General features: G+C 38.4%; 1 protein-coding gene across 1 annotated transcript; it reads right to left on the bottom strand.

Annotated features, from left to right (window-relative positions):
- Positions 1-622: 622 nt before the first annotated feature.
- On the bottom strand, positions 623-24,348 carry rasef (RAS and EF-hand domain containing). Its single transcript, XM_039620850.1, has 18 exons — positions 24,044-24,348; positions 21,262-21,591; positions 14,163-14,309; positions 12,765-12,855; positions 11,411-11,506; positions 10,540-10,617; positions 10,321-10,436; positions 8,630-8,698; positions 8,402-8,468; positions 7,757-7,842; positions 6,504-6,801; positions 5,435-5,557; positions 4,905-5,055; positions 4,602-4,683; positions 4,369-4,483; positions 3,845-3,952; positions 3,604-3,680; positions 623-2,953 (listed from the first exon to the last, which is right to left on the bottom strand). The coding sequence occupies exons 1-18, from the start codon at positions 24,346-24,348 to the stop codon at positions 2,851-2,853; spliced, it is 2,442 nt and encodes an 813-aa protein (XP_039476784.1). The 3' UTR covers positions 623-2,850.
- Positions 24,349-24,442: the final 94 nt, after the last annotated feature.

Genomic DNA, 24,442 nt, shown 5'->3' on the forward strand with positions numbered 1-24,442 from the left:
GCTATGGTAGCCAACGCTTCAAATTCAGGTATGACCAGTGTGTCTGCAACTGGCCTTGTGCTGGCCTATGTCTGGGCCATCTCTGGCAAACCTGATCTGGGCCACCAAAGGGCCGTATGTGGGCCATGTGTAAGCACATTGTGTGGGCCAGATCTGGGCCATACCAATTTTGCTATGTGGGACAGTATTAAAAAAACCATTTAAGCCAGGTCTCTATGGAGAGTTTCCCCGTTCATGGTTCAGTAACTCTGAGTGGAGTTATTTTATCCTCAAACTGGATAATTCAGTTATGGTTAGAGCGGTGTGGCCATGTGAATGACAGACCTGCACATCTGAAACTTTTAGGTCTACTCCTCTCATGAAACTGGACCTCTTCACTGTGTGTCTGTTGTTGTAGTCTTTTTAATTGATTATCTACTTAATAGCATGTCTTGGACTGAGTTCAGTATTCAAACTACTACTACTAGAGCTGAAAAATTCTAAAGCTCATTTTAATGCTTTTCTTTTTTCCAAGGGATGATATGCAACAGGAGATAACAATGAAACTGTTCTTCACATGTGTAACATTTACTTTTTTAAATATTTTTGTACCAGCGAAAAACTGAAGGAGAAAAACTGCCTCTCCAGCTCCAACCAGTGATTTTATTTCCGAGCATACAGACACCGTTACAGTTATTCAGCGGTTAGATAATATAAATGTTTCTTTCTCTAATATTAATAAAAGAGATCCATAAAATGAGTTGGAACAAATCACCAGGATTACAACTTTACACAGTTAAAGCCATACTCTGCTTTCTGTCGCCTCTCTTTCATGCTTACCTCCTAATCATTACTCATTGTGTAATAAATTAGTGATTTAAAGGTTTACCTAAACTATTGGGTCATTTCCTAAGATAATATATTCTATAACACAAAGCTATCCTCAATGAGAAGACGAAAAAGTAACACTGCTGTGGCATCATAATAATAAAGATTGTAGGTTGCGATATTGCACCAGGGTTTGTTGTGATGAACAGAGAACGAGCCTTTGTCACTTTAGGCTCTCCCATGATTCTTAGTGTCTACATGATGGCGGTAAATTCTGATATGACCATAAACATAAATAACATGAAACATTTCAAATCTGTACATAGAGGAAAAATAACCGAGCGCAAATGTAATTACATGATTGTTGCAGTGGTGAGCAAAGCTACAGTGCCATGAAAACGTATTCACCCACTTAGTTTTAGATGTCATAGTTTTTGGCATATTTGTCACATTTAAATGTTTCAGATCATCAAATAAATTTTAATAGTAGACAAAGATAACCAGATCAAATACAAAATGCAGTTTTTAAATGTTTTTGTCTTTTCTTTAAGGTAAAAAGCTATCAAAATCTACTTGGTCTAGTGTGGAAAAGTAATTGGCTCCCCTTGTTAAATCATGAATTAACAGCTTCTGTGATTAACCACAGAAGCTGTCTGACAAAGTGGAGCAAGCTAAAAGATTTCAAAAACCCAACACATCGTGCTATGATCAAAAGAAATGGCTGAGAGACAAAGTCATTGATATCGATCAGTCTGGAAAGGCTTATGAAGTCATTTCTAAGGCTTTGGGAATCCAGTGAACCACAGTGAGAGTCATTATACACGAATGGAGGAAGCTTGGAAGAGTGGTGATCCTTCCCAGGAGTGGCCAGCCTGCCAAAATTACTCCAAAAGCACATCGACGACTCATCCAGGAGGTCGCAAAAGAACCCAGAGCAAGAACTGCAGGCCTCACTTGTCTCAGTTAAGGTCAGTGTTCATATGCAACAAAGACAAAGAAACTGAGCAAAATTGCCGTCGATGGCAGAGTACACAAAAGCTTGTCTCAAATTAACCAAAAGTTTAACATTTTGGAGAGTTTGAGTCCTGTCACATCTGCATACAACTAACACAGCATGCCCTGAAGCTCAAGCGTATTTGGGTGACGCAGCAGGACAATGACCCAAAAAACACCAGCCAGTCCACCACTGAATAATTGAAAACAAATCAAAGTCTGGACTTAAATCAGATTGAGACCTTAAACAAGCCATTCATGCTCAAAAACCTTCCAATGTGGCTGAATTAAAGCCAATCCGCAAACAAGAGTGAATTAAAATTCCTCCACGGGGATGTGAAAGACTCACTGTCCATTTCTGCTGCTGAGGTGCTGAGGGTGACTCTAACATTGACTAGATTTAAGAGGAATTACTTTATCAGGTAGATTTGAACAGCTTTACCCCCCTTAATAAATGAAATCATCATATAAAAACTGAAGTGTGACAAATATGCCAAAAAAAAAAAAAAAAAAAAAAAATCAGGAAGGGGGACCATACTTTTTTGCAACACTGTATATCAGGATCTGTACTTTCTTGTCATGAACATAAACCAAACTAACTTTCTATTTTCTGCCATGTGCAAATATTTATCAACATAAAAATATCACAACCATACTCACTCACCTGGCCTCAGATTTAAACCTCACATTAAAAGTCTACTTTACTCTCACATCTACCTTTCGCTTCTCCTGTTTCACCTGCTTTACCGTGCAATTAGTCAAACAGTGTAAATTACACCAAACAGAAAAAGGCAAATTTGTTATAACATAATGAAAAAAACTTTGACATGGCGAGAGGTTTAAGCCAAGTTCCAGCGACAAAGTCAGCGGTTAAAAGATTTAGCGAATAAACGTTTGTAATGTCCCGTCTCTCCACTTCTTTACTTCACCCTCTTAATCCAGCTGCGGTTATTCACATTGATAATTTGTTCCTGCTCTGCTTTTCATGTCTTTCGCATGTGCACAGTTCACATTAAGTCCAGTGTGGAGGTTCGCCTCTGACGAGTTTGATCAGGTGCAGCAGGAGAATTTTGGCTGATTCCTGGGAGCGTCTAAAATCGGCAGCGACTGACGACTGCTTTTTTCCTCATAGTTGGCGAACTTTGTTACCTGTCTGTGGGGTGGAAAAAACACACAGGTAAGACAGGTAAACAGGTGAAAGATGGCAATGTGGAAGAAAAAAGAAAAAGAAAATTAGACATTTTTGACATTTATAGTTGTTCCTTGTCAATAATGTTTTCTCATCAAGCAGCTAATTTCACAATAGTTACAGTAACTGTAATAAAGGCTAAAACATGTTCATGAGAAATGAAAACACAAGATTCCCAGCAAACTTTTTTTTTTTTTTTTTTTTTTACATCTAGTCATTGTTGAAAAATATTTCCAAAACAAAAGCTGTGGACATAGCCTTTAAGGACTCTTTGGTTTTACTTTTAAATGCCAGAATGCAGAAAATTATTAACAATTAAGAAAGTGTTTCACTTGTAAAACGAAAGATCAACCAGTATTTATTGTTATCATACAATGACGTATCCCTTGGTGGACGTTTAAACTTGTTGTTCTTAATGTCTTACTGATCAACACTGGCAATGCTTAGTTAGTGATGCGATATAAGCTGTATATACAACATCCATCCTCCAATAACGAAGTGAAACACCCACTAAACTAATGACAAAATATCAAACTGTTACCTTCTTTATGTCTAATTCATGAAGTCCCACAGTTTTTTTTTTGTTTTGGAATAATCAGGCGTGTGATTCTCACCTGGCCAGGTGCAGCACAGCCTCCAGGATGTTGGATCCATCTTTGGCGCTAGTTTCACAGAACAGAGTGTTGTATGTCTGTCGGTCAAAGACAGAAAACGTTTAATGTTTTAACATTTTTATTTACTGCCATTCATTCCTCGAATTACAGGTTACAGTTTACATGATTTCTCTCAAAGTTGGAGGTGTAACAGGTAAATGTAAATGTTTGGTAAAATTAAGGTTTTTTTATTTGTAATTACCATGGCAAGTTTCTCCCCGTAGCTGGTAGGAACGCAACCAATTCCATCTTGTCTAAGATCCGACTTATTACCCACAAGCATGATGGGAATGTCCTCGTGGGACACATCCTGCCAAGAAAAAAAAAAGCCTCTTGAAACCTCTTGTGTCTTATACATCAGTATGAAGGTTACCGAAGGTGTGGTAAACTTGTGTTTTACACTGAGCACAAACTTCTGTACAGTGCATTATATGAGGAAACCACTGATCAAATATACAAAAAACATACACACACACAGAACACCAAATCATACTGAATGCATGCTTATCCAACACTTACATATTGGCTGCATGTAAATGAAGAAAAAAAGCAGAATTATCATATGTGATCTTTAAATAAACATGTCTTTTGATAACACAAATGCTGCCAGCGTCACAATGGACACACTTAACCATAGACTATATTATACATGTTTCTAATGCGTGGACAGTTCATTTCAAAGTGTGTCAGGTGGTAACTGTATAGCTGTGGAGGGTATTGCTTTACCTCGATCATATCCACCCACTCTCTAATATTGAGGAAGCTCTTCTCGCAGGTGACATCGTACAGCAACAAAACACCGTCTGCCCGGCGGAAGTAAGACTTCGCAATACTGCGAAACCTGAAAATAGCACAGGAGATGTCTCAAAGTACACAATTACAAACCTTATGTACTCCACTAATGAAGTGCTATTTATTGTCAAGAAATAGCAACATGTACTATCCACACCAACACATACCTCTCCTGCCCCGCTGTGTCCCAGAGTTGAAGCAGCACGGGCTCTCCATCCACGATTAGTGTTTTCATCTGGAAATCCACTCCTGAAAACACAAAGGAGATCCAGTCAAGAAGGAAGCGGGTGAAAGTGTTTAACAGCTGATCAGAATAACTACATTATACTATTTTATCGCAGTTCACAGTGTACAAAAATTAAGCATTAACTAGTCAGCTGAAACTTCCTCCAAGCTTTTATTTACAAGGCTTCTTGTAGAGAAGAGAACATGACATTAAAATGCTTGCTTTTAGTTTGTGTCCAGCTCACCCAGAGTTGCACTGGAGTTCATTTTGAATTCATTCTTGCAGAGGCGAAGCAGGAAGCTGGATTTCCCCACAGCAGCATCCCCAGCTAACACGATCCTGTAAGCCTTCTCAGACGTCATGTAGCCCAGGTCAGTGCTGTCCTTGTCCTCCTTCTGTAGCGGTGACAGGGAGATAGTGTTCTCCAGGAAACTTTTCTGCACATTTGCTTCAAGTCGAATTCACTTTATCATCAGCACTGACCATTTTGCAGTTTCCTCAACTATTACTAGCGATGACTTACACATAATAACTCCACAGCCATAGCTACTACAGAGCAAGATGTACCTTCCTCATACATTTGTCTTTCTACAGTATCGTGACGAAGGGTCACAAAGTCTGGTAAGGTCTCTAAATAATAATACAAACTTTTCCAGAAATCTGACTGTAACTTAAATTTCAACAATAACCCCAATAATCCCTTTTTTCTGACATTTTTTACAAAAAAAAGAACGTTCCCTCTTTTATGATTCCTCTCATAATTTTCTCTCTCACCTGAACATTGATGGCACTGAGGGCCTTTCTCGTTGTTGGAGCTGGTGGTTCAGACGGCTTCCAGTCCAAAACTGAGCTGCTGTCTGATCCGAATGCTGATTCCCCATCCTGTGTCTCTGTTGGCTGTGATGTAGACACAAAGTAGCAGATAGTTAAGCATTCAAGGCAAGAATACGCTTTTTTTCCCTGGAGTTAACTATTTTCACTCTCTATGTGTTTAAACACCAGTTTGTATTTAATCATTAATTATTATCGTCTATGTAGGTTCTCAGTCATCCAGGTCATGGTGGTCTCAAGAGCTTGAAAAAGAGGGAATTAAAATGGTGTATGCACAGGTATCATAGGTAACAGCACTATGGAACAACTTGGTCATCCCTTTTCAAACAGGTTTGTCGGAGAAACTTATTCAAGCATGACGGTGCAAAAACTGGTCCATCCCAAGATCAAACTTCCAAACAGAAGCTAAACATCAAAGTGCAGGAGTGCTTGGAGATCTGGAGAAACCAAACAGCCACTCCACAGACTCAGGTGTAGATCTACACTAAAAGGTAAAAGGAAGCTCTTTGGAGGGAAGACAGATGGCTTAAAGAAGGAGCAAAAGAGGCCATCACCATGAACACTGTGTGTGCAACAAAGGTTGGGAACCCTTTCCAAGCACTTCAACGCCCATTCAAGTCTTTCCACTGTTACTGCAAGTGACCTCAATAGGTCACATGATAGGGTGGGGCGAGGTCTCACAGTGGCTTCACCCTTAACCCCCAGAGATGGTAACGCCTTTTTTCACAGTATGGCTCATGTGATGATGCACGCGATCAATAGCAGATCAAGAACCACCTCCAGAGGGGACCACCCCCACTGAGGGTTAAATACCCGGGACTCTCCATCTTTTGCTTTTATAACTGAAGAAACCTCTTAGATTGGAGGTGAAACGTCTCCACAGACTTATAAGCCCACTTCCTTTCTTCTTCAAGTTATTACATCTGTTGTGTCTGTTAGTTAGTATGTTATTAAGTCTTAGACTCGTTAAAACAAATATGTAGATATAAGCTGGACATGATTATGGTCTTACCTCAGTGTCAGAGAGTTCTCCGATTACACTGTCGTTGTTATCGTCGTCCTCCTTTTTCTTCCCTGGACTGGACTCGTACTCTTCTTCTTGACCTTTGACCTCATGCTCTGAGTCATAGCCTCCATGTGAGCCTCTGAGCGTCGACAGGCCGCTGTCCACGTAGATCTCGGGTAGGCTGTCCTCCTCACACTCGCTGCTGTGCCTGCGCCTCAGGCCAGGGTCACACATGGCCAACGCAAGGGTGTCACCGCTGGGCCGGCGGCTGAACAGAGGGTACTCGTCCATGCGCTGGCAGTACCTGAGGAAGAGAAAGGCAATAAAAAACACAAAAGTAGCTTTGTTGGTTTTCTTGTAGGATTTTTGATGGAATACCTGCAAAGCTAGATTGAGGGTTTTTTTTTAATTTGATGGGCTTATTTTGGGTTAATACGCTCTTTTGTAATAACATTTATATAGTCTACATTGTTTTTAATGAATAGTAATAAAGTAAAGTACTGAAAACATATGATAGATCAATTTTTAAGTTATATATAAAACCTGTAAATGATATTTTAAAATGTTATGTGCATGTGTAGTTTTTGTATAAAGTACATGATCTTGTGTGCACACTCCCATAAATATGTTGTTTTCATATTGCTTCTGCCTAAATGCCTGTACAAGTGCCAAAAGGCATCACCACAAGCTAAAACTGTAATAATTACATACCTGAATCTTTTTTAATTAACATTTCAGAGAGGTAAAACTAATCCTCACATACATCGTATTCACTGGTCAAAAGAAAATACTTTTGTTGTCTCTTTTTAAGATGCAGAAAGTTGTTATTAGTGCAAAACTGGGCCTGTATTTGCTGCTTTATCGTACAAAAACAAAACCTTTATGCCGGATAACTGCAGAACCTCATGGTTCAGCTTCTCACAGCGGCTTAAATAAATAACTCGCAGCAAAATCTACTAGACAAATAAAAAAGTCACATGTTCTGGAAAAAAAACCTTGTCAGTTCCAAAAACATCTGAATGTAGCGATAACCACTGTCGGAGCCAACAAAACTCTACAGTAACTTCAACATTTATTTGAAAAATAAAAATAAAACAGTTTAAATATATATATTTGTTTTTTAGGAAAACAAAATAATTTCATTTTTGGTGTAAGACCAGCTCTAATGTGCCAGTGCAGAGACTATACAGATGATTAATACATGTAAATTTAATGCATAGATGCTCTTCTTTGTCATCTGTGTTGTTTGTAGACCGTACCTGTCTAATAATGCATATGGTGATGTGTAGCAGATGCTTTTACTTCTGCTTCTTTCCTTAAATTCTCCTGGTGATCCTCCATTGGACTGCCACACACAAGAAACAAAAATAAATTATAAAATGTATCGTTATAATGTTACATGTGAACAATGTTATATTGTAAGGCAGTGCATAGTTTTTAATGACACCTTAAAGCCTAAATGATTTAATAATTCCCAGAAAATTAAATGTTTTTCAAATTACTGCTAAGTTAAATTAATGAAATATTATTTTGCACAGATGAGCTTTAATTTTTAATACATGTGGTATTTTTGTGCAATGTATTGCTCACAGTTTTTTTTAATTTTAGATAAAAACATCTTTGAGAAGAAAATTCACACTGATGATGTAGACGTCCCCAAAACTCATGAATCAAATATGAGTCCCTTGGTGTTATAGAGTTAAAACATAATTAAAAAAATATTTTTATGTAAAGCTTTTAGGATAAATTGAATGAATTTTTAAAATAGGCTGCAGTTCAATCAAATGAGTGGATTAAATCAATCCAAGATACTAAAATTTGCTAACTGAAGACACTTAAAATCTCTTTATTTCATTTGTGAATAAAGTAGCTTTATTAAGTGTTTATGAAGTGTTCAGCTTTACCCTCGTTATTCTCTCCAGAGCTGCTCTCAGGCCGTCATTGCTGTCATGGAGCTTCCTGTTGGCTGTCCTGCATATGCACACACACACACACACACACACACACACACACACACACACACACACACACACACACACACACACACACACAGAGAAAAATAAAGACATTTTAAATGTAGGCAACGTCGTAAAATCAGTTTCAGTAAGTGTGTGTGTTATTATCTGGCTTACTGCAGAATCTCAATCTGATTCTCCAGGATGTCTCGCTCATCAGAGAAGTGTTTCATGAGCTCTTCGTCTCTGCAGGAAAACAGAGACAGACAGAAACACAGTTAGTAAATCTAAAAAAAAAAAAAAAAAATACATTTGACATTTTTTGAGTTGGCAGAGCTTTACACTGGATACCCTTCTTCCTTCTTTTAAGGTGAATGTGTAAACCACTACATTGTGGAGCCAATTGTTACTAAATCTGAAGACAAGCATGAATTTATCTATCTATATTTAAAAAAAATATTTAAAATGTTACATATTTATGTATGTTTTTTGTTTTTTACATGATGTTCATCACTGTTTAGGGCCACCGTTTCTACACAAAGCTTAAACAACACAAACTCCTTAAATGTATGGATTACTTTCAAATGATAAATTCTACAAAGGCTTAATTTTGACTAATTCTTATATTGTTAAACCAGAAGGGGAAGCAACCAAAGTAAATTAAAGATGCAACACTTTGCGGCATAAATTTAGGATCTTCAGTCAAACAGCAGCTCCTGCAAAATATAACCAACATGGATACCAAAACCTGCAGTATCTCTAGTGGCCACTGGGGGCTGCTTCAGAAGTGAGGTGATTCCAATAGTAAGCAAAAATTGCTTACAGCCTGACACAGAAAACTGGCTTTAGCACTATGGCCTTCTTTTATTTACAGTCTGCTGTCTGAAGGTAGGTAATATAAAATATAAACATCTGCTCTTATAATTCTTGCTTTTTATGCTGTGGAAGAGGGATCCCTCCTCTGTTCTGCTTTTTCTTTTTTCCCTGCTAAATGGTTTATTGGGAAGTTTTTCTTATTGTGATATGTAAGAACTGTTAAAACATCAATCTTGAATATATTATATATTTTGAATAAAATCATCATACTTTCCCCATTAAATAATGGCTGATATTTTTATACAGTCGTCTCCTTTTTTCTACGTCTGTCACAGTTGTGCAAAGTTACTGAAAGACACGCGAGACTCCTCAGAGATGGAGGAACAAAAGTGTCAACCCAGTGAGTCAGAAGCAGGCGGGGTTTTCTCCTCCCTTTGTCTCTGTTGCGTCCGTTACTAGGTAACGCTCCCAAAGATGTTATTGTACGTGTGAAGGCACTCCAGGATATCCTGTTTCAGCTGTGACAACACAATAAAATTCCCAGGAGCAAACATGCAGACAGACAACCAAGAGAGGTTGTGCCTCCGTCGTCTGTCTCTGTTACTCTGCTCAGGGGTGGGGTCGCGTGATAAGGTATAGTGGATTCTTCCAGAGTCAGTACATTTAGCCTGTATGAAGTGTATTCAGTGGTTTTACAAGTGTAAATATTTATTTTTCTCAAGTTCACATTAATCTTTAAACAAGGAAAGAAAAAGGTGGAAATAAAACCTGTTCTGCAACTTCTTTTCATCATTAATGGAGGTTTAGACTTTCACAGTGTGCAGTGAAACTGGTGTCTGTATGTGTTTAGAAAGAGCTAAATGATGTGAAGTAAAATCTTTTTTTCTTTTTTTTGTTTCTTTTTTAATCATCGATGTAAAAAAGTAAAAAGTATAAATAACATGTGGCTAATTAGATGTGGTACTCAGCTTTAACTTTAACTCCATGGACCATGGGTCAAAATCTGTACTGAGGGTTTAAATTATTTAACGAAAGCAACCAAACCAATTTACCGCTCGGAGTTGATGCTTTGATCGGTTAGCTCGGTCTTCAGCGAGTCCATCTCACTCTGCAGGCAGGCGACTTTGGTCTGAGACTTCAGCAGCTCCTGCTTTAACCGCTGGTTCTCCTGCAGATGCACAGACAAGCAGCAAAACAGAAGATTACAGCTGTGTGTTGTAAGCAGGAAGCATCATGACGGTATAAATGAGTTCAAATACATTCACTCTCACCAGTGTTAGCTCATTGATCTTCTTCTTCAAGGCTGGGCTCTCGTCTTTCACTGTGATGTTCTTGTACTTCTCCTCTATCTGGTAAAGTTGAAATGTTTAGGATAAAGATTATTCGGCCTACTCACTCTTGTGGGCTACTTTTACTTTTAAATGCATCCAGAAATTTCGATTCTAATTGGTTCAAAAAAGCCTCGGTCTCAATGAACAGCTCTTACAAATCAGTTTAAACGTTTTAACCTTTTACTTTCAGGATGCTTTTTTTCGTGCATATTCTCAGACCTGATGCAAATGCATGGAGACATACACAGATGTCTTCATTAAGACCAACCCAACACAATAACTTGCTTCTCTTCATGCTTGATCAGCTCTTCAAGATTTTATGAAATCACCTCCCTTGTAAACAGCTGACTTGAAATCTTCAATAAGAAGGACCTCAGTCAGATTGAGACAGTAGTTTTTGCTGATCCAAATATTTACTGTGAAGTTTCAGTTAAAGAGGTCCAGCTGAGATTTAATGGACTCTGTGAAGCTGCTTCCTGCTTTCAAAGGTGTTAAGTTCTAAAATGCACCCAGAAAATTATTCTTCATCCTCAATAAACATAATATATAAAATCAAAGGTTTATTTACTCAATTAATTAATCATTAAGAAAAATGTGGTATAAATTGAATGGTATACCAATACTAATGTACTAATAATGTACTAATATAATTAAAATGAGTTAAAGTCAGCATTTTGGATATAAATTTGTTTCAAGTGTAAAATCCTCGTTGTGTCAGTATCATATAAATATGTTTAAGACCACCACTACAGCAATTATGTTGTATTATGCTAAAACCAGAACTCAGAAGTCAGACAAGTGAAAAATGTACCATCTGCATCCTCTGGATCTTACACTGCAGCTCACACACTTCAGTTTCATAACTTCTTCGTAATTCATTCAGCGAAGCCTCTGCTCGCTTCTTCTCCTGCAAAAGCACAGATACAACCCCCCCAAACAGGAAATATATCAATCAGTTGCATCAGAAAGGCAGTTTACTGTATGATTTGTGTGTTTGTGTATGTGTGCGATTGGTTTTTTGCTTCTTACTCTGCATAAAGCCATTTTAAGGTGGATTTTAAACCCCTTGATGAAGGGTCTGAGGAATCAAAAACTTTTTTAATGTACCATCTCCAAAAATAAATTCCTCCGTTACAGGTGCCAGGATATGACAGTGTGTATATCATGGTGTGAGAGGATACAGGTGACCGCCCTCTAATTTTGTGTGCTTTTCTTAGACAAAACAAACAGTAGCGCCCGAGTTAGCTGAGTCAATGGAGAACACTTACATAACTTTAGGCACAGTGATAAAACAGAGTTTATATTCACAACTTTTAAAGAAACGTCAGAACCGCAGATAAAATCAACGTGTTTAAATAAATTCAATGGTTTGTTTCCTGATATAACAAGTGATGCTTTATGTTTCTGCCAGTCTTTGTCAGCTTTTCTTCCTTTTATTGCATTTTATTTCATGTTATGGAAAGCTAAATGCTGTTATCAAAGCTTGTCATTTTCCACAAAACACTGATTATGTGTTCTGCAGGATTTTGGGAAATATCTGCAGCTTTCATGATGCTCAAAATCCAGGGGCTTTTAATTCATAGACAATATATTTAAGACATAAACAGATCTAAATTTAGGCATTAAAAAGCTGCTGTAGTAACAAATTTGCCTTCTCTAGCTGTGGATGTGGATACATTTGACAAACAGACAGAATTCATAGAGATTTAACTTCATCAGTCAATAAAAAGCAGGTTAAACAATTCAAAGTTCAGGTCAGCCACATGTTGATGTAGCTGACCTGGCTCTTTATAGATTATCATCTTCACCCACACACCACTATCCTTATCACCACCAACACATACAGCCTTATCATTTTAGAATAGAGGATAAAACATGCCCCAGCACCTCGAGCTATCTGCTGTTTTATAACCACAGAGTTGTGAGATCAGCAGGCGTGTCTGAATTGGGATCAGTAAGCTGCTACACGGCTGCGTATGTTTGTTTGACATGAGGGAAGAGCTGAACAAATGCGCCCTGCTTATCACTTTGCCTACACAAACTCCAGGGAAAGAAACACATCATAGCAACTAGCCGGAAAAAGCAAACAGTGTAAAAACACAAAGTCATGGGTCTGCAGTGGAGGGTCTCATATGTGTGTCGTGTGGGCTCGGTATTGGTCCCACCTGCTCACGTGTTTTTCTCTCGGTAGCTTGAATGCGTTGGTCCATTTCTTCCTCCATTTCGCTGAGCTGCATTGATGCTTGGTCCTGTGCTCTGTAACACAGTAATAAGATCACCTCACTAGACTCCAGAAACTGCTATCCATGTGATCCAGGCAGCTGACGCTAACTTAACTTTCTGATTTGTGACAGTATTTATTGTTCGACTGACATTTGGATTGACACAAAAACATTTGTAATTTCTTAGAAAACAAGCTTGACTATCAGTATCAAACAGTTATGCAACTTTTGTCCAGTCATACATAAGAGCATTTTTGAGGCCAGATACTGATGTTAGACGAGAGGGCCTGACTCACACTCTTCTTTCCTGTTATCCCTACTCCACCAAACTTCACAGCTGGCACACAGCTCGGGTTCTCCTGGCACTGGCCAGACTCAAACTTGTCCATCAGACTGCCAGACAGGGAAACTTAATTCATCGCTTCACAGGAAGTGAGCTTGACTTTCCCTTCCACTGCTCCTAGTAGGATTGGCATGCTTTGCACCGATCCATCCAGTACTTTTGACATTGTGCTTGCATTCAGGTCTTGGCCTTGGAAACCCATGGTATGAAGCTCCCTGAGAACAGTGTTTGTGCTGATGTTAAATGCAAGAGGAGGTTTATATAATGCAGTAATTACTGAGTCAGCTGCTCGTTAGAGACTTATGTCCTTCACAACTCAGTAATCCTGCTCATAATATTACATGTTTTACCAATTTAGGGACAAGTTGCTGTAGTTCTTTTATTCTTCCACTGCGATAACAGCCACTGTGACAACGTGGATGAGCAGTTGGAATACTCTCCACATGTCTCAGAAGTATTGACTTTTTGCACTTTAAGCACATTATTCTCTACCTATGTTTATTTGCTATGATTTGCTATTGTCAAAGTAATATTGCTGCACCTACTATCCTGGGTTTGTTTGTGTAAGCTTTATGTTGCCATCAAAATCAAACATTCAGCAGATTAAAGCAAATACTCAGTCACAGGTTGCTTTATATTTTTTAGGCTGCAGAATTAACTCCTTTGTGCATACTTACATCGATTGTTCTCAGCCTTCTTGTACGTCATGTGTAGGGAAAGGCCCAACCAGTGTTTCCTGATTTTTAAAGTACTAATGATGTCATGTCTAACATCAACAGGTCAAACTAAGAGGTTCAGTCTACATTGATGCACTGGTACTTATACCGCTTAGTTATGATCTGGTTGCTCAAGTCTCTCTCCTGTGGTTCATACTCGTCCTGTCTACATCTTTGCCACATGCTCATTAGGGTGGCCGTAGATCAGTATGTAGAGCAGGTCATCTGCTAATCGTTCACAGATCATAACTGACCATATATGTGTGTGTGCATGATGCTCACCGTTTGATGGCAAGTGCCAAGTTCTCCATCTCTGAGTTCTGCTGTTTGATCTCTTTGGTGAAGTTGAGGATGACTTTCTCAAACTGAGGAATCAGTCTGGGCTCAGTCAGACTGATGTTCTGATACAGTGTTGCTGCTTGCTCACGCCTGGAGAAAAATCAGGAGATAAATTAGATCTCTGCAAACAAATTTTTGCTAACAGAAATTGAGGATTACATTGAAGAATTTTGGTTTGTACGGTTTGATTCATAAATATTTTTGTAGTTTTGTCTATTTTAAATCAAAACAATCAAGATGCGATTGAAGTGAAGCCTTCCTGCTTTAATTCAATGGTTTTGCAAAAAGATGGCAGTGACTGTTTAAACAATATAAACATTTTTATACATAGTCTCCCATTTTCAGAGCTTCAGAAGCACTTGACAATTGACTGACAATTTTCATGGCCAAGTAAGGTCTGTGCCCTATTCATGACCAATAAAGCAGATGAAAGATCTAAAGTTGACTCCAAGTGTTGAAATACAATTTGTTAGTTTTTCACAGGGATGCTCAGTATGAGTAAATGTCAGTGCAAGTGAGGAAAGGCCACCATCAGGCTGAAAAACCAAATTAAACCCAAAAATCTTTAAAGTGGCCAAATCAAATCAGCAATTTATTTTTTATTTTTTTTAAAGAATGAATGCAATGACCAGCTCAGCAACACCAAAAGGCCTGAAAGACCACTGTGCATGATGACAGAATTATTTTGACGGTTAAGAAAATAACTTTACAACATCTAACCAAGTTGAGAATAAACTCTTGAAGAGGAAGACATATCATTGTGAAAGTCTACAATCATGAGAGATCTTCATGGGTTGACAGCAAAATACAAACCACTGGTTAGATTCAAGAAGTTCAAGGCCAGATTAGCCTTAGCCAGAAAACATAAGAAAATACAGTAATGGAAACAGGTTTCAGGCAGATGAAACTAAGGTTAATTTGTATCAAAGTGATGGGAAGAGAAAAGTTTGTATGGCTGTGACTGGAACTGGGCCACAAGTGTTTATTGATAGAAGTAGCAGGATGAGTTGTGAAGTATACAGGGCTGTACTCTCTTCTAATACTGATCAGGCACAGTGTAAAATCACAGTGCAAATGGATAATGACCCAAAGCAGACTGCAAAAGCAACCCAAGAGTTTCTCAAGCCAAAGAAATTAGATAATCTTCAATGGCCAAGTCAGTCACCTGATCACAACCTAGTAGAGTCGCTTTCAGTTATGAAATAAGACAATGAAGGCAGAGAGACTCAGAAACAAGCAGCAGCTTAAGGTGTCTACAGTAAAAACCTGGCGGAGCATCTCAAGGGAAAAAACACAGCATTTGGTGATGTCCATGGGTTTTAGACCTCAGTCACTGACTTCAAAGGATTTTCGTCTGGGCTGGGTTGGGGTATAAAAAATGTCTATAATTCCTAAACAGTTCATGAATTGTTTTTTTTTTAAATCCCCTTAACCCTGTGAGAACCAACCAATCAAAAATAGCCAGAAAATTCTGATTTTTTGGAACTTATAAGAAACTTATAACAACCCTTATAACAAAATCCACAAACATTTTTTTGCTATATCATGTTGTGTATGATATATTTTTATGATATATGTATTATATAGTTTTTGTATGGTATTTCATACATCGGGTGTGTTTGGCAACTTTATGTTAACAACAATGTTAATTTTAGACAAAAAAAGAGTTTTGTCCATAACATTTTGAAATTATGGCAAGCATTGATCATGTTGATGAGAACGAGGTCTCAGAAACTCATGCATCAAATATGATACAAAAGTCATCATAGGGTTATAGTTAAAGCTGAAAATGCACTTCACTCACGTCTTGAATGTTTATTTAAAATCCACTCTGGGGTAAACACAGATAGAATAACAAACAACTCTGTCTTTGTTTGGACTCAGCTGAATATGCTCTAAAAACAGACGTTATCCAACAAATGCACAAGAGGTTTAATTATTTATTGAATATTTATTGAGTATTTGTTTTATATTCTTAATAACAATGGCGGTCCGGACACACAAAGAATGTACCTTTTTATTATTAATTAGATAAATGGCAGACAACAGATTATTTCTTGTAGGTAACACTGGATTACAGTAACAGTGTTAAAAGTCTTTAACTGTGGGAAAATGTTTTCCTCGCAATTGTGCATTTGGAGTTCTGATTTTCATTTGATCTGCTAACAAGACTGATGTTACGATATGAAAAATGGAGTGTAACAAATGAGTCAGGGTGTAGTACAGCTTTAATTACACTAATATTAAACAAAATAAACACTAAATAAACAAAATTGAGAATGCCTTAGGTCAACACTCCTCTGACAGGTAGACAAACTGTTCCACTTTATTCTGAGTGGCTGAAGAAAGAATTTCATCAGCTCAGTAGAAGGTTTGCTATAAAGTTTGTTCTATCTACCTCTACACCCTGACAGCAATTAACATAATTGAGATATTTAGCAAATCTACATTTTTGTTGGGCCTTTAAAGATGATTTAACAAGTAGAAAACAAATGATTTGTGTGTCAGTTTAAGTCATATCTAATGTTGGAATAACTCTTCTAATTTTAAATACTGATTTTTAACGAATGCTTCTTTTCATGTATGTCACTTTGCCTCCCAGTGACACAACCTCTCATTTATTTGCCCTGAAAACAAAATAGCTTTCCTGGTGTGTGTTAAACCCGAAGATCTGCTACTTCATTATGCAATATAGCCAATGAATGTCGTTTCGGAGTGATTATGGTAATACGGTGATAAAGTGTTCTGTATTTTCACATCCTACCCCGATGGTAAAAGTGGGCCATAAAGCTGTAGAGTGTTTGTTTGCTTTCTGATATTACTGGCTGTAATCCTGTGCATACATAGACTGCTTCATGTACATACAGTCATACATTGCCATACACAAACTGGTCATGATAGAAATGCATGCAAACAAACTAACGTCAGACCTGCGAAGGTAAGATACAAACAGGAGCAGTTGTTAGGTAGGTCACATGATCTAAAGCCGCTGAAAACTCAGAAAAGCAAAAGCCTAAAGTATGAAATCAAATTAAACCCTGTAAAAGCTTGTTTTTATATATGAAATTTGTGTTCAAACGCAAATTTTGTAAACAGTTGATCATGTCAACAAATACAGAGTAGAGACATTTGACCCCTAGAAGAAAATTCTTGAAAACCGAGCGGTGAAAGCATGGAGAGCCTTTTATAGGTCAAACCATCTTTCCAGGCTCGGTCTCCATCAGCTGAGAGACTGAACAAAATTCATAACTCATTAGATCAGTCTCAAGCATAACAAAACTCTGAAGAAGGAAGAAATTGATTTTTTGCTCTTGACTTGTCTTCTTGTTCTCACACAAAATATCTTTTCAGCTCCTGAAAAACAGACATCTGTCTGAAGTGAAGCGTGTGTTGGTTTTTCCAAACTATCCTCCCTCAGCTGACTGATGTAACAGTGACTATAAATGCTTGAAGATGAAAGAGTGCATTTATCCGACGGCACCACCGTGACAATCAATTTCCTGATCCGCAACACAACAGCATGAGTAAAAGTCCCATGTAAGGCCAGTGGCCACACACACAGATAGGTCTACAGTGCGTGTAAAGCGAGTAAGCATTATCGAGCCCAGTCATTGGATGTGACCATTTTCAGAGAACTGTTTTTATCACTTAATACTGATTTATGAATAATTCAAGCATAAAAAATGCACCTAACTCACAGGATGAGCCATATAACAAACCACTTTGGAAAATAATCAGTTTTAAACTGTATCTTTAGGCACTTTGTTACTAGCAGCTTGTTACAAAACACATCATTTATTCTCATTTCCTTAGCTGAATCTACAAAAATGTAAAACATAAAGAGAAACGGAGAGAAAAAGCTTAACTGGACTGAATCAGTTGCACCATGTCTTATGAATCCAAATTTTAAATGTTTGGTTTCAAATGTTTGGTCAGTGTGCACGATGGAGATCAGGAGAGAAGTATAACAGTCAGAGTCTACAGTCATCTGTAGAACACAGAGAAGGCTCCGTCATGGTTTGGGGGATCTTGCTTTATTTGGAAAGCACGGCGAATTCTAAGTGGCTTCATGTTTCAGCATGACAGTGCTCCCAAACACACTTCCAGAGCAGTAAAAGCATATTCAGATAGAAAAAACACAGTGGAACACAGTCAGTCATGGACTGGCCTCCTCAGAGCCCGAATCTCAATATTATTGAAGCAGTGTGGGATCATCTGGACAGACAATCGAACAAAAGGCAGCCAACATCCAAAGAAGAGCTTCAAATGTCCTTCAAGAAGCCTGGAACTATTGCTGAACATTACTTAGAGAATGAGACGGAGTTAAAGAATAAAGGAAATATCAACTCATAAGAATGGTACCAACTCTTTTTTTGCCTTATATACTATATTTCCATGTATGGTTTCACATTTCAACCAATCATTTCCCATTTTCCTAACAAAATATAAAGAAAAGAGGAATGACTTTGCACAGTGCTGTATTTAAATCAGGACTTACCTGGTCAAATAAGTAGCAATGAAGGCTGAAGAGACGTCACGTTTTTGAAACTGGTTCAATCAAAAGTCAGAAACCGCACACTTCTTCCGACTAAACAGCCTCACAGCAGTTGATGAACTGCATCCCTGAGTTATATTTAATGCATTCTTATATGTTATGATGGTTGATTTTGGGGGGCATCATGAAACCTTAATAATCAGTAAAGAAAACTCAAAGCGATGACATAATAAGGAATTTAATATACTTACCAGGAAGATTTAAGAACTACATGAAAAACCATAGCAGATACAGCCCACCACAGTGTTATTTTCAATGACACTGATGTATTTCCCTGTGGAAAATGCTGAGTTTGCATATAAAAATATTCACTAGGAGGTCTAACCTGTAGAAAGTTTTGAGAAATTATCGATCCATCCATTTTATTGCTCATGTATCCAGTGCATGGAGCCTATCACAGCTGTCAGAGGGGCAGAGGCAGAGAACATCCTGGAACCTTAGTTAAGGAATAAATAACACCGCTGGCCAAGAGAGAGAGAAAAAACCTTCTCTGCTTCTTAATTTCTTATTTTTCATCTCACCTCTCCTCCAACAAAGAGCACAGACTTTTAAAACAATTTAAAAACATCACATTAGGTGTTACAACGAAGGTGAGTACTACAGTTATGGAAGGTGAAGCACGAAAATGCAGGATGAACACCTTCTAATCACACTCTAGTACTCCAGTATCTATTGTCATGACACCGACTACACTGTGCTGTATTATTCACATTCACAGATCCACTGCAGTCAACTGCTACATGGATCTGTTCTGGGATCTCTCTGTGCTTCCATCAGGACACATTAAAAGCCAAAAGGCAAGAACAGCAGCAGCAAGGACCCAACATTGTCTTACTGGTGCCAGCAACAGTGACAGCACAAACCACACTGATCAAGTCAGAAACAGCATTTAGCAAAATAAAATCACAATATGAAATTTGCTATTTGAGTTCAGCCATGATGTCGGTGATGATGTTACACTGAGATCAGCTGTTATCTCACAGGATTGTGGCTAAACTTGGCTTCATGGCTTATCTGAACTAATGCTACACGTGATTATGTAACTGCTTCAGATGTTTTAATTTTAGTGTCCTTTAGCTTTAGTTAAATAAAAAAAGACATTTCTGTCTACACTAACGCCCCTGTACACATGTGACCATTCATATAGACTGGATATAGATGTGCTATAGTGTAAACAGGAATGTCCTGAGCTTCCATTCATATTTATACAGGTTGTGTTATTACATGTCCGCGATTCTTGTGGTTATTTCTTTTCACACAGTGAGATAAGTCTTGGCTAAGTTGGTTTATGTTTTTTTTAATCTGCTTTCCTTTTTATTATCTTAAATAAGGTGAAACAAACTCACTTTGAATAGAGATTTTACAACCATCACTGAAAGTGAGAACAGCTTCAGCAGGTCTTTGTACCTACCCAAAAAGGAATGGATGAATTTATTTTGTTTAAAGTGTTTATTTAAAGGAAAACCTCAATTTTTTAAAGCAGTATTATTTTTTTTAGTGTAACCTTCTTCTGTTTGCCTGATGGTCAGAAAATGTTTATTCCAGTACCTCTAAATATTAAATTCAAGGTGAGTGTCCTGATGCGTGATCCAATTGAACACCAGGCATTATAGAGCAAGAAAGGAAGTGTATAAGTATAACCAAGATTTCTTCACCTGGACCAAGAATGAGACTGAACTGATTGAACCGATCGATACATACCAATCGGCATACATGTTTTAAAATATAACACTTCATTGTGGACAAACTAACTGTGATTTCAGCTGACCCTGCTTGATCCCACAAGTGACGCAAAGGAAAAAAGGATAAAATTTACAAGAGGAACTTTAAAAATGCAACAAAACATCAGGTAACTGCCTTTTATGTATTTCTATTTTCTGTATCTACAAACTATAACTGAAGATAAATTAAACAATCATAACAGAACATTTTTAGGTTTGAATTTTTGTTTGGAATTACTTTGATTTATGGATTAATGGCACAATTGTTAAACATGCTTTGGAGTTTGTTCCCCTTGTCTGCTTTTATGTTAGAACATGAGTGATTTGCACAGCTTGCAGCTTCCCATACACCTGTGTGTGTGAGGGGGGTCACCATTAATGCCTGTCTTTAGCTGACATGCATTCTGGAAAAAACAAACAAACAAAAACTTGAACATCCAGAGTGTTTCACACAGGCGCACTCTCATTTTCATATTATTAATAATGATTTTAGTCATTGCTGGATATGGATTCGTCGTTTTGTAGCAGCAAACTTTGAAATGTGCTCTACTGGATCTTTCCCAGAGTTCACCTTTTTAAATTAGATGTGTGCTTTACTTTAGAGGTGCTATTTTCCCTGTGAAGATTAATTGTCACTATCACCTTTACGCACACTGCGCTCACTGTTGAACACACTCATATCTCCTGAACATTTCCATATTTTAAACACATCCGCCCGTCTGTACCCACCGCCCTTACCGACCAGAGAACAGCTGTTCACTCTCACCTGGGGATGAACTTGGCCTGCTCGTTCAGTCTGCTCTCAAAGTCTTCCCAAGCAGCGGACGGGTCGCCTCCTTCTGACTCCATGTCCGCCTCGTAGCGGTCGTGAAATCCGCTGATGAACTCTTGCAGGGTGACAGTGCCGTCCTTGTCGACGTCCAGCTGGTCAAATATTCGGTCAGCCTCGGCTGTTGACACCTGTAGCTCTGCGCAAATTGTGAGAAACTCGTTTCGTTCGATCCGCCCGGAGTTGTCCACATCGTAGGCGTGAAAGAGGGACCGCAGCCGGTCCTGTTCCTCTGCGCTCATTCCCTTGATAGGGGGCTGTGGCTGGCTGGGGGGGAAAAAAGAAGGCGTTTCGGTAAATTACAATCACCACCGAGACGATGAAACCCTGAAACCTTACAGGAACGCCAGCGTTTTACTTTCCGGACACCAGGAAAAAACAAAAGTAGTCCAAACTCCAAACTTCCAGAGTTAATCCGCTCCTATCCAAACATTACCACAGCCGGTGTGCGTTTACAAAAGTTTTGATCAAAGAAATCCATTTTAAACAATCCAAACTATCATTAAAATAAAAGCATTTGCTCCCGTCTAGCCTTCACGCGTGATGTTACAGATTGTTGTAGCCAATGGCCAGCTGGACGGAAAAAGCTCACTGCCTCAGGTAACGCGCCTGCCATCGCTACCTGCCAGTGTGATCACTCCCGCCTCTCTTCCTAACAATAGAGCTCTGGGCTTCAGGCCAAATGAAAGTGGCTCTGTGGCGAAAGGCTATTATCGTTCTAGCTGAATAAACTGAAGTTTGTAACTGAGACGAAGAACGGACTGACACACACGTAGCCCAAATTTCCATTTTTTCCAGGCATAAATTATTATTTGACTATTAATCACATTAAATAGAGGCGAAGATTTAAAAAAAAAAACATGTATACATAAATATGAATTTAGTTATCACTTTCAACACAATAATATTAAGAGGTAACTGTTTGATAGTAGACTTTACATTTATATCATACTGAGGACCTTTCAAATTCAAATCAGTTTTATTTATATGGTATCAAACCACCAAAACGGTTGCCTCAAGGCACTTTATATTATGAGATAAGGACCCTACAATAAGATGGAGAAAACAGAGAAAACCTCAACAATCATATGACCACCTATGAGCCAACACCTGATGACAGTGGCAAGGAAAAACTCCTTTTTAATAGGAAGAGACCTCCTGCAGAACCAGGCACAGGGAGCAGCGGCTATCTGCCTGGGTGAGGGGAGGAAGACAGGACAAAAACACTCTGTGGAAGAGAGGCAGTGATTAGTAACAACTACACATGTAGAGAGTGAAAAAAGTGAGTGAGCAAGAAACACTCAGTGCATCATGGGAAGCCCCCAACAGCCTAAGCCTACTGCAGTATAACTAAAGGTGGACTCAGGGTCACCTGATCTAACCATAATTATATGCTTTATCAAAAAGGAACGTTTTAAGCCGAATCTTAAAAGCAGAGAGGGTGTCTGTCTCCCGAATCCAAACTGGGAGCTGGTTCCACAGAAGAGAGGCCTGAAAGCTGAAGACCCTGCCTCCCTGCTTCTACTTTGAAATATCCAAGGATCCACAAGTAAACCAGCAGTCTGAGAGCAAAGTGCTCTACCTGGTTGATACGGTACTATGAGGTCTTTAAGATGAGATGGGTCCTAATATTTTAAGATTTTGCATGTGGTGAGAAGGACTTTAAATTAAATTCTGGATTTAACATGGAACTAATGAACATACACCAACATGGAAGCCATATGTTCTCTCTAGTCTTTGTAAGTATTCTCACTGCAGCAATTTCCCATTTCCACTGCAGTTTATATGGGAAAATACACAAAAATTAACAAAACATACTAAAATACTCTAATGTTACACTAACAGGTATCATAATGAGCCTGAGGTCCTTGTCTTATAAAGTAATCATTTACAACAGGTTAAAGAAACCTCATATGTAGTTTTCAACTTGCTAAAAAGTAATTGCAGCTTCTACCTTGTGATTGAAATGCTGTTTCTACATCAAAATTACTTTATTTGTTCATCATCGTCAGCACTTTTTGGCACACTGGCACATTTGCCTGATTTTCCTGCTCTGCCATGGTAACACAGCCCAACCTATGCTTGTTATCTAAGGATGGCTTCCTTGTGTGAAAAACATTAGGATCCATTGACAAAAAAAGCTAAAATTTGCATGCAATACGTGGAATACAATGAAGTCACTGAGCACATTGTTCGGTTTTTACTGCCTCTGGCAGGTTAAGCAACAATCCTCCACCTGTGGATGCCCACTGACCTGATTTTACAGACTGCTCTGCAAACCAGATACCTCAACTGCATATCTTACAAAATGTGACAGCTGTGATATTGTTAAATGCTTTGTAACACACACAAAAATCTAGATTAGTACATCGCACTTTGTTCTTCAGTAAAAATCAGGTTAATGAACCAGATTATTGGTTATGCTTCCTGTTTAAGGACATGTCAGCAATGCTTGGTCCACATTTTCACAAGTAAGTCATCTGAAAACAGTGTTAATTTATCTTCATATTCAGCTTCCTGTCAGGTCAAAGTATCAGTTTCTGTTATCTTAAACTACACGATCCGTACCCACAAGAATAGTTGGATTCAAACCTTTCATAAATCCTAATCTACCATTAAAGAAGACCGCTGCATGCAGGCAAAAACATATTTTACACATTTTGCTATGACAAGTTGCTGTTAACTACACTCAGAGCACCCAGGACTTTTCACTTCTCACCTGGATAGGACCTGCTCTTTTTTATCTCCAGCTGAGGAGTCTGTGTCTTCCTCAGCATCATCTTCTTCCTCCTGGTGCTGTTCTTTGAAGCCACTAAGGAACTCCTCTAAGGTCACCGTGCCATCCTTGTCGACATCCAGGCGATTGAAAATGCCTTCTGCTTCCTGGGACGAGACGTGGAGTTCTTGGCAAATGGTGTTGAATTCATTTTTTTCAATCCTCCCGGAATTATCCACATCGTAGGCATGAAAGAGAGCGCTCAGGCGCTTTTGTTCCTCCTCACTCTTTTTCTTTGCTGCTGCCATAATTTTGTTTTTAATTTCTGCAGCAATGTGGCTTTTAGATTTGAAAGCGAGTAGTTGCAGATAATAAAAAGAGAGAAAAAGTACTAGAAAAACA

The sequence above is a fragment of the Oreochromis aureus genome, linkage group 12 (assembly GCF_013358895.1).
Source record: "Oreochromis aureus strain Israel breed Guangdong linkage group 12, ZZ_aureus, whole genome shotgun sequence".
Taxonomy (NCBI): Eukaryota; Metazoa; Chordata; class Actinopteri; order Cichliformes; family Cichlidae; genus Oreochromis; species Oreochromis aureus.